This window comes from Triticum aestivum, chromosome 5D, assembly GCF_018294505.1.
Source record: "Triticum aestivum cultivar Chinese Spring chromosome 5D, IWGSC CS RefSeq v2.1, whole genome shotgun sequence".
Taxonomy (NCBI): domain Eukaryota; kingdom Viridiplantae; phylum Streptophyta; class Magnoliopsida; order Poales; family Poaceae; genus Triticum; species Triticum aestivum.
Genome location: NC_057808.1, coordinates 217,846,091 through 217,856,751, shown reverse-complemented (window position 1 = coordinate 217,856,751; position 10,661 = coordinate 217,846,091). Strand labels below are relative to the sequence as shown.

Sequence of the window (10,661 nt, the reverse complement as noted above, 5' to 3'; positions counted from 1 at the left end):
GTCACATCTCAAAAGACCCCTACTGCCCTGAACAAGTTATTGCCTACCAGCTATCCCAAGTGGACAACAGGTATAAGAACTAGGACCAATCTATCGGTCCCTAGGGAACCTCCGTGTCTACACAAGTTAAAAATGGCATGGACTCTTATTGGAGATTGCATTTCTGAATATGCCAGGACTTTCTTGCACTCCCAAGGTCAGATAGAAATTGGAAGTCCAACACAGCACTGCAGTACCAGAAACCCGGACCTCTATAGGTAGGTTAAAATGAGGAGTTAAGGACAATGGCCATACTTACATCACACTGCATAGGCCCCAACTACCCAGGCACATGGAAAGCAATGGTGGGGCCTACCCCACTGCACCCCCTGGATGGCTGTGATTAGGCCACAATGGCCAGGCACCAACTTTTAAGTACCACCACCTGATCATTCCTCATCAGCTACACTGGAACTATATATTCTAACCTTAGCACCTTTGAAGCCTTTCACTTTGATTCTTCTTGTCTACCTAGGTTAAAATACTAGTACTACCCAGATCAAATGCACCAGGTCCTCCTTACGTAAATACCAATACGTTATGCGTAGACACTAGCTAGACACCTCCAAGCTGTGTAAAGTTCTCCTTGGGAGGCTATAAATGCCTAGCTATGACATATGCATGCTTCTCTACACAACACACAACACCATCCTGCCTCTCCCCTCCTCTCTTCTCTTCTCTCCACTGCCCAACTTTTGCCATAGACAAGAACCTCTAGGTAGCTTACCTCCAGAGCAGCAATGGCCATGCACCCTCTCTCTCAGGGGCACCCACAGGCCTGGCCATGGGGGGTAGCCATGTACACGAACCTACACTACCACCACCAGTACGAGAGGGAGCACCTGTTCGAGAAACCCTTGACGCCCAGTGATGTGGGCAAGCTCAACAGGCTGGTGATTCCCAAGCAGCACGCGGAGAGGTACTTCCCCCTGAACGGCGGCGACTCCCCCGGCGAGAAGGACCTGCTCCTGTCTTTCGAGGATGAGGCCGGCAAGCCGTGGCGGTTCCGGTACTCGTACTGGACGAGCAGCCAGAGCTACGTGCTCACCAAGGGCTGGAGCAGGTACGTCAAGGAGAAGCAGCTCGACGCCGGAGACATCGTGCACTTCGAGAGGGTGCGCGGCCTTGGCACAGGCGACCGGCTCTTCATCGGCTGCAGGCGTCGTGGCGAGAGCGCGCCGCCACCACCTGTACGTGTACCTCCGCCCGCTCTGAACGCCGGGGAGCACCAGCCTTGGAGCCCAATGTGTTACAGCACGTCAGGATCATACCCTAGCAGCCCTGCCAATTCCTACGCCTATCGCCGCTCAGTGGAGCAAGATCACAGCGACATGCTGCATGCAGGTATGCAGCAATCAAGAACAAAGCACTTGACAACATGCAACATATCTTAGATGCATGTGCTGAAAATTACCTATCTCTTACGACTTACACCATTCTCCGGTGAATTCTTGCAGGCGAGTCGCAGAGAGAGGCGGACGCCAAGAGCAGCACGGCATCGGCGCCGCCGTCGAGACGTCTCCGGCTGTTCGGCGTCAACCTCGACTGCGGTCCGGAGCCAGAGGCAGAGGCAATAACGCCAATGTACGGCTACACCCACCAGAGCCCCTACGCTGCAGTGGCCACGGTGCCAAGTTACTGGTGAGTACTGCAAAAACATCACCAAGTTCAATTGCATTCATATACATCTAGTAGATATTCGGTAGGACATATAACCAAATTTCTCAAAAGAAAAAATTAAAAATATTTTTTCCACAACAGGGGCAGTTCATAAAGATGATGAGGTCTGAAGCCATTCTTGAGGATCCTGACAACCAGCAGTGAAACTAGTTTCTACCAGCCTACTAGGCTACCCTGGACTAAGTGACAGGCTTGAATTGACCCTTTGAAGGAAAAGGAAAAGGAAGAGGAAGTGGAGGATCCCTTGTTTCCCGGGCAATCTTCCTTCCATCCCCAGAGTACCCTTTTTTCTATGTTTTCTTTCTTCTTGTCTTCCAGAAACCCTACTCGATCACAGTACGGGGCCCTTAGCAGGTGGCAGGTTTCAGGAAACATCAGGTTGAAAAGGAGAGCGAGTGAGAGAGAGAGGGATGGTGACCCATATGAAAAACAAAAGAAAATGCTTAGCAAGCATGTATGTATGTGTCATCTGTATGTAGTGTGTCCAAGAACAAGCTATGAAGTTGATGTATCCTCTCCAGCCTCCTGAAGAAACAAAGTAATATCCCCAATGGGGATTTTATTCTCTCCCTTCTCTACAGTCTCGCCTCCTCCAGTACTGGTGCTCTACACCTCACGCAGTCAATTGGTTTAATGTTTTCAAGTCAAATTCAATGCATTCACCCTAGCTTCTCAAAAAATTCAATGCATTCGTTCACCTAAGGTAAGCAATGAGTGAGTGTACGCGCAATGCAATATGAGGAGTATATGCAATGCAGTTCCCACCGTCTCTAAACAATACGGAGGGTAGTGTGATGGCCAAGATTGATACTGATGTGCCACAAGTGATGCCGACACCTGGGGATGTCCATGCCCTGATCTTTTACTATTCTATTAATAGCCGGTCTCCACCTTTTTGTTCCCTCGGGAAGGAAAGGCTCGGCAGAAGTTTTAGGTGTGCAAGTGGGCTCAATTTGCCCTAATAGGATACAAAGAAAAAGGATGGCTAAGTTGATGGTCTAAGAGGCAAGTTCCAGACACAAAAGGCCACTAGGCTCCAATAATCAACAAGATTCCCCGCAGCACGTATCAAAAGGAAAATTGGAGATCTGTCTCCTGCTTTTGTTGCCTATGTTAGAAAGGCTTGTACGAGGCAAACTACAGGTTATTGTTCCGCCGGCCCTGCCAATTATTGAAAGTAGAAGATGCCTGGAGAAACATGGCCTAACTCAACTGACGTGGCCCCATTATCTCTTAATTATATAGGATTAAACAGTAGCTAGCTGTAAAACAATACTTGGACTCGTGTCCACTTGTGAAACACACCAAAGCTAAAAACAAAGTAGCTGAAGAACCTAGATTAAACCCTGTGTTACCATGCTCACCTAATTTGGTGCAAGACCTCATCTTAGTATGCAGACTGCACAACTGCAAGTTGCCTGAGTGATAAAGGTTTATAATTGCTAAATGCAGTACGGATAGAGTATTGAACACGGTGCTAGGATACTGACCTGGTTCAATGAAAAAGATGAATGAGATGCAGGCTTCAGATTCATCTGAATGGAACTCGCAGCAATTTTCGTAGTGATGATTGAACCTATAGGTTAACGACCGTATCAACAGCAAGATTTCCTGTCTGCTAGCAAGAGCAGGAGCCATGTTCTAATACAAAATAGCATGCACTTCGGTGTGTGTTCGAGAGAAAAAGAACAGGAGCCATGTGCAGCAGGGTTTTCCCTAATGACAATGAACCTTATCCGGGGCACTCCAGGGCTGCATGATTAACACCTTTGAACACCAAATTGTTTATCTTCATTAGTACCAAAGATGCATGTGAGTGCCATAATGGTAAAGCAGACCCTTACTTGGTCTACATAAAGCATACCAAGAAAAAGAGGTTGTCTTTTAATGGAAAAGAAAAGAATTATAAAAGGAAGTAACCGCTAAGTAAAAACTAATCACATTACCCACGCAAAATTGTACAGCTAAGGGCCTATTGATGCCCACACAAAAAATACCACCATTCCAAGTAGGGCCTAAAGCTCGAGTTTCATTTCGATGTAGGAAGGTTTGGCCTGTTTGGTTTGTGCCCAAACAGAGCACTGAAACCAAGTCAAATTGCGGCGGTACCAAAATCTAGGTCCACAAATTGGCTGTCCAGTTTAGAAACCAAACAGCCTAAAAAAAACATACTTGTAAGCATGAACAATTCTAATCAAAGTTATTTTGGTAAGACAAATGTTGGTTCCCAAGAACCCGAGACAAAACAGCCATAACCAAGAATACGACAACCCAATGACTGTAAATTTGCAGGCGAGCAATGGAAACCACCAGCAGATTAGACAACCATATGAGATGAGGACGCATAACATACGCCCTTGGATAATGGACTACAGGACTACCAAAGGCTTGACCCAAAAAATTGGCGTGTTAGGGGCAACTCAAACTGGACGTACAGAGTGCTATGGTATACCCATCAGGCATCAGGCACAAGATCTCTTTCCTTCAAGAAGCTGCTGCCTTCTGAAGTTCATGATGCATGGTCCACAAAGAATGGCTAACCTGATGAATGGTCCACTATCATATGTATTGTTTCCTTTTCCATGGGCCCTGCTAGTGGTTCTAGACGCCAGCTTTTGTACACACACAGTACTTTCCTTGAGAAACAGATGTAACATGCGCAGATAGTGGACCAGTGGGGACTCTGCAAGAACCAGAGCTGCCTGGTTGTACCACGATGCAAAAAACATGCGAGCTACTAAGTAGTACTCCCTCCGTTCCTAAATATAAGTCTTTGTAGAGATTCCACTAAATGGACTACATACAGAGCAAGATGAATGAATCTAAACTTAAAATGCAACTATATACATCCGTATGTGGTTCATAGTGAAATCTCTACAAAGACTTACATTTAGGAACGGAGAGAGTAGTAAGTAGTAGTAAGGATGACAAATGACAAGGACATGCATCTTATTTTCGACAACAAGGACAGGCATCTTCACTGTATTGAATTATTGATACTTTGCTATGTTATACCGTAGTACAAGGAGATGAAAAGATGTACATATCATTGATGGGGTATGCCTCAAAGTAGCAACATTCTAGACTAACTAAGAGCAACTTCAACCAAAGCTGCAAACAGGTCGGCATCGCCAATTTTGGAGGAAATGCATCAAAAACAGACTCCAACATGACCAGGAGGATGTGACAGTAAGATGATATGGTTAACAGAAACGGAAGTGACAAGATTTGTCAGAAGTAGAGGAAGTACCAGACAACAAGTTTTATCTAGTGCTGCACAGAAGAAACCTCAGGTTATTTGATAATAAAATGGGAACCAGTGTGTTGGTGTTATTTCAAAAATATCAACTGCTTTCCTCCTTGTCATGCTGGAGCAAACCCTAGAATGGCAGATTACTATAACTTGTGAACTGAAAGCTCACAAAAAAGTATAGTTGTCCTAACATATGAGCAAAGCTCCAGGGAAACTTAGTTTTCAATATTAAAGCTATAACAGAACATTTGCAATCGCGAATTGAAACAAATATGAATAATTGGATTTGAAGCCTGCAGCAGTAGGTTTTACTCAATTTTTGTAGCCACGAATTGCTAGTACAAATTATGTTCAAATGCAAGATATATAAATACAGTATAGGGACTGAACTGTTCCAGAAATTGAATATGTCAGGAGTACTGCTAGGGGAAGGAGACCGAGATATACCACTTCCCAGGGTTCATCACTGTTGGAGTGGAAAGCATGACAAGAAAGATTCGATCATAAGGAGCTGGAACCACAATGTGCATCAGCTGGTACAGTTCTCAATAATTACACTGGTAGTACCAAGTAAGTGGCATAGCAGACTTCTTCACGCACTGAATCCAGCAAGTGTTGAGGTGAGAAGAATCCACTTCCCATATCTATTTCTGCAAGAACAAATCTTGCATCCACTTCCTATGTATATCTTTGTTGGACCACGGAAAAATATGTAGCTCGTCATGTACAAGATACAGCTTTGTTGGTGACGCAGTCTATTCAATTAACCAAGGACTTGCATCCCCTTCCATTTCTTATGCACAGATAGACGATAGTGTTGATATTACATTCAATGGAGCCAGCAGCATGACATTATTGACTTGAATGGCAAAGCTATCAAGATCAGTCCTGACAAAGACATTTAGTGTTGCAGTGCCACTACTGACAGGCAATAATTTGCTACATGAATAGTGTACCACTGGTAGATGACTACCATTCTCCAATTCAGCCTTACATCACCAAAAGTCCCCACAAGAACATGAGCCATCCTTAAAATGGTGAAATCTATTGGTATCTCTGACAATGAAAAGACGTTTGGTAATATGGGCTGCAACCTTCATGAATGAATGACAGTCCCCGCATATCCTAAGGTTCTTGTGTATTATAATTGGTATATTAGGAGGTAAGCTGATTAACCCAAAAGCAAGTGCTAACTTCTCACTGTGATGTTTAAGCAGATCCTCTTTTTGGTCGTCATGAACATCATGCAGATCACATTCTATTTTGGTTATGTGAGCAATTTTTTTCATATCGTGATAAATTTCCTCCAACTTATTGTAGATATCAGTGATTGCTGGGTGCTTTCTCTCTCCAACAACAAAGACATGAATTTTGCCCTTTGCTTCAATCCAACTCCTGCCCATTTCTTTCTTTGCACCACTATCCTTCAAATATTTCCTTGCCATCAGAACATTCTCCCAGTTCCCGCTGGCAGCATATACATTTGAGAGCAAAACATGGTTCCCTCCATTGTCAGGCTCAAGTTGGAAAAGCTGTTCGGCAGCTATTCTGGCTAAGTCACTATTATTGTAGTTTCTGCATGACCCAAGCAAAGATCCCCACATAGAAGCAGTTGGCTCAAATGGCATTTTGTGAAGCAATTTCCAGGCCTCATCAGTCTTCCCAGATCGACCCAGAACATCAACCATGCAAGAATAGTGAAGGACATTAGGTTCAACAGTCCGATCAGATATTAGCAGGTTAAAGTAGTGACGACCCTCTTCAACTAAACCTGCATGACTGCACAGTGACAACATGGATAGATAGGTAACTTCGTTTGGAAAAATACGTAACTGGTGCATTTTCTCAAAGAGAATCATAGCTTCCCAAGAATGGGCATGCCTCGAAAAACCACCAATCATTGCATTCCATATGACCACATTCTTCTGTTCCATATAAGCAAATAGTGCATAAGATTTTTCAATCTGGCCACACCTTGCATACACATCCACAAGAGATGCTGCCAAGAAGTTCCCATGAAAACCACATTTCACAATAACTGCATGCAGTTGTGTCCCTTCAATTTTCAATGCTAAGCTTGCACATGCGCTAATGATAGCAGAAAGAGTGAATTCCGTCAATTTTACTCCTTCCCTTTGGGCATTCCGAAATAAACATAATGCTTCTTTGTGAAGACCATTCTGCACATATCCTGCGAACAATGAACTCCATGCAACTAAAGTTTTATCAGGCATCTTCTCAAAAACCCAGCAGGCATCCTGTTATGGCCGGTTTAGCTAGGCCCATCGGGCAATCTTAGTCCACAAGTTATCTTAGGTTAATTCTTATGCAAGTTATCTTAGGTTAATTCTTATGCAAATTATCTAGGTTATAAATATAGTCTGTAACTCTCTTTTTGAAATCAAGCAATAAGAATATTATTATCTCTGTTGCCCGGCTCCCAGAGGAGCCGGAACCCTAGCCGCCGCCGCCATCCTCCTCCTACGCGACGGCGCCCAGCCGCCGGCGCGCCCGCTCATCGCCGCGCCCTCCTCCATCCTTCCCCTACAACCTACGGAGCAGGTCCGGTAGAATCCCTGGTTCTACCAATTTGGTATCCAGAGACTCCGGTTCGGTCATGTCTTCGCCATCACCCACGCCGCCGCTGCCCTCCGGCACCACCGCCTCGCTGTCCGCCCCCCCCCCCCGATGACCACCAATGGAGCTCCGACGCTGCCCGGGCCGAGCGCCACCACGGGGGCCCCAACGCTGCCGGCGCCAATACCACCGGCCCCAACGCCGCCAGCTCCAGTCACCACCGCCAGCCGCCGTCTTCACGCCGGAACAGATGACCAGCACGCAGCAGCAGCTCGTGGCGGCCGTCCAAGGGCTCCACATGAACCAGTACCACCAGTACATGGCAGGAGCGTACGGCCTCCCGCCGGCTGCGCCGATCGCCACCTACGGCCACCCTGCGTCGTGGCTGTTTCCGGGCGCACCCGCAGGCGGCGGGCCCCCGCTGTTGCCGTTCCAGACGAGGAACTCCAGCGGGCCACCACCAGCCGCCGCGGGCCTGTGGCATCTGCCGCCGCCACCCTCGACGGCGCCCCTCTGGCACCTGCAGCCGCTGCCCCCGTCCAGCCCCCGCTGCTGCCGTTGCACCCACCGGCCCCGCCCCTGCCCAGCTCGGGGGCACCCTCGCCGACCGGCCTCCCGATCCATCAGGTCCGGTTCCCGCCCTCCCCGTCGCCACTCCCAGCATGGGCGGCTGGGTCTTCGCCATCGCCGGTCTACACCACGGCCCCCGGACAGCCGACTCCGTTCCCGCAGTTCGGTGGGCCATCCGGTCCCTACCCGGAGTACTCCGACCAGGCGCCACCCGCCTCGCTGCTCCGCACCTCTGAGCCAGCTCGACACGACGCTCCGACCCAGACAACGCCGCGGTTCACCAAGATCGACTTCGCCACCTATGACGGCACGGAGGACCCCCTCAACTGGCTCAACCAGTGCGACCAGTTCTTTCGCGGGCAGCGCACCCTCGCATCGGAGCGTACCTGGCTCGCCTCGTACCACCTCCGCGGCGCGGCACAGACCTGGTATTACGCCCTCGAGCAGGACGAGGGCGCCATGCCCCCTTGGGTGCGCTTCCGCGAGCTCTGCCTCCTTCGCTTTGGGCCTCCGGTTCGCGGGAGCCGCCTGGCGGAGCTCGGCCGCCTTCCCTTCACCTCCACGGTGCAGGACTACGCCGACCGTTTCCAAGCCCTGGCATGCCATGCGTCGGGTGTGACGGCGCAGCAGTGGGCCGACCTCTTTGTCGGTGGACTTCCGGATCACATCCGCGTGGACCTGGAGCTTCGGGGACCCCGGGATCTCCAGTCGGCCATGTACTACGCCCGCGCGTTCGAGCGCCGCGCGGTGGCCATCCAGCAGGAATCATCGTCCCGGACCGCTGGGTCGCTACCCGGGCCGGATTCCGCGCAGGGTCGGCCTACGCAGGCTTCTGCGGCACCCCTCGCCGCCAAGGGTTGTGCTTCAAATGCGACGAGCCCTACACGCCCGGCCATGCCTGCCCGCGACTCTTCTACCTGGAGGTTGCAGACAACATTACGGAGGACGCCGTCGCCGCCGACCTGGCCGCCCTAGCTGTCGAGAAGGTGTTTGACACTGGTTGATCGCCTCGAGGAGTTTCACAAGCGCTTCCCCACCTTACAGCTCGAGGACGAGCTGTTTGTGCAGGCGGGGAGAAGTGTTATGGCCGGTTTAGCTAGGCCCACCGGGCAATCTTAGCCCATAAGTTATCTTAGGTTAATTCTTATGCAAGTTATCTTAGGTTAATTCTTATGCAAGTTATCTAGGTTATAAATATAGGCTGTAAGACTCTTTTTGGAATCAAGCAATAAGAATATTATTATCTCTATTGCCCGGCTCCCAGAGGAGCCGGAACCCTAGCCGCCTCTAACCCTAGCCGCCACCGCCATCCTCCTCCTACGCGACGGCGCCCAGCTGCCGGCGCGCCCGCTCATCGCCGCGCCCTTCTCCATCCTTCCCCTACAATCTATGGAGCAGGTCCAGTAGGATCCCTGGTTCTACCACATCCTTAATCATATTACATTTTGCATAAACATCTAGAATTGCTGTCCCAACAAAGCTGTTTGAGTCCAATGCAAGCTTGAATGCAATAGTGTGTAATTGCTTGCATTCATTGATAGCATATTTTGCAGCGCATGCACAGATTGTGCTGGATAAAGTAAATTCAGTCAGTTGTGTCCCTTCTCGGTGCATCCTTTGAAAAAGCTTCAGAGCTTGTACATCCTCTCCACTCTGAGTATATCCAGCAATCATGGTATTCCATGAGACTATGCTTCTGGGCAAGCATTCCATCAAAAACATGACGAGCACAATCATTCCGACCACATTTCGTGTACAAGTTGATTAGAATATTGCATGTTAGAGTATCTGTTACCAGACCAAAATGAATGGCTAGCCCATGGCAGCTTTTCCCAACCAGGAGGGACCTCCTCTTTGCACATAGTTGCAGATGCTCATGGAGCACCACAAACATGTCAATCAAATTTCTGTCAATCCTACCATGCCTTTTATCCTTTAGGGAATTGTTATGGTTGCGCATATTACAAAAAAAAACGAGTAGCAAGACACATTCCAGACCATACTAACTTGGACATTTCCTGTTCTGGTTTATGGCAGGGTAGTTAAACGGAATGCCCATCCATGGGAGACAGCTACTGATACATCCAGAATATGACTGAAAAGGAGAACTTCGCCAACCAAATTTGCACTGCTTTCTGATGACTCACAGAAAGGGATAACTAATCTGAAATATGTTTAGATGCCGTCAAGAGCACATCACTTTTCTGCAGGATGGCATGGCGACTTCTCTAATTAGTCCACCTTTACAAATTCCTGATATTAGAATCTCTGGAAGAGAAGCAAGTCAGTCACAACTATATGATCATCATCACGCTTTGATGCATCTTAAGAAAGCAGATATGATCCTGATAAAATCCAGGCAGGTTAAAGAATACAAATTTTCATGGCAAGGGCATAAGGAAATGTGATGGGTTCTGCTAAAGCACATGCTAATACGTCTTAAAATAAAAATATTTGATTCAAATGACAAGAACTAGGAACTAGCGCCAAGTGAGCTTCTTGCTTTTCAAACATTCGAATGTGTGCGGAAGGTGGTACAGTA

At 48.1% G+C, this 10,661-nt stretch overlaps 1 protein-coding gene across 1 annotated transcript; it reads left to right on the top strand.

Moving 5' to 3' along the window:
• Window positions 1-533: 533 nt before the first annotated feature.
• On the top strand, window positions 534-2,299 carry LOC123120158 (B3 domain-containing protein Os11g0156000). The gene is made up of 3 exons (XM_044540162.1): window positions 534-1,383; window positions 1,497-1,680; window positions 1,801-2,299. The coding sequence occupies exons 1-3, from the start codon at window positions 780-782 to the stop codon at window positions 1,811-1,813; spliced, it is 801 nt and encodes a 266-aa protein (XP_044396097.1). The 5' UTR covers window positions 534-779; the 3' UTR covers window positions 1,814-2,299.
• Window positions 2,300-10,661: the final 8,362 nt, after the last annotated feature.

What these genes read in the sequence shown, in the direction of transcription:
- LOC123120158 (XM_044540162.1), top strand. Translation starts at nt 780, where the DNA reads ATGGCCATGCACCCTCTCTCTCAGGGGCACCCACAGGCCTGGCCATGG. An exon ending in CAGCGACATGCTGCATGCAG is followed by an intron (nt 1,384 to 1,496) that starts GTATGCAGCAAT and finishes GAATTCTTGCAG; the next exon opens with GCGAGTCGCAGAGAGAGGCG.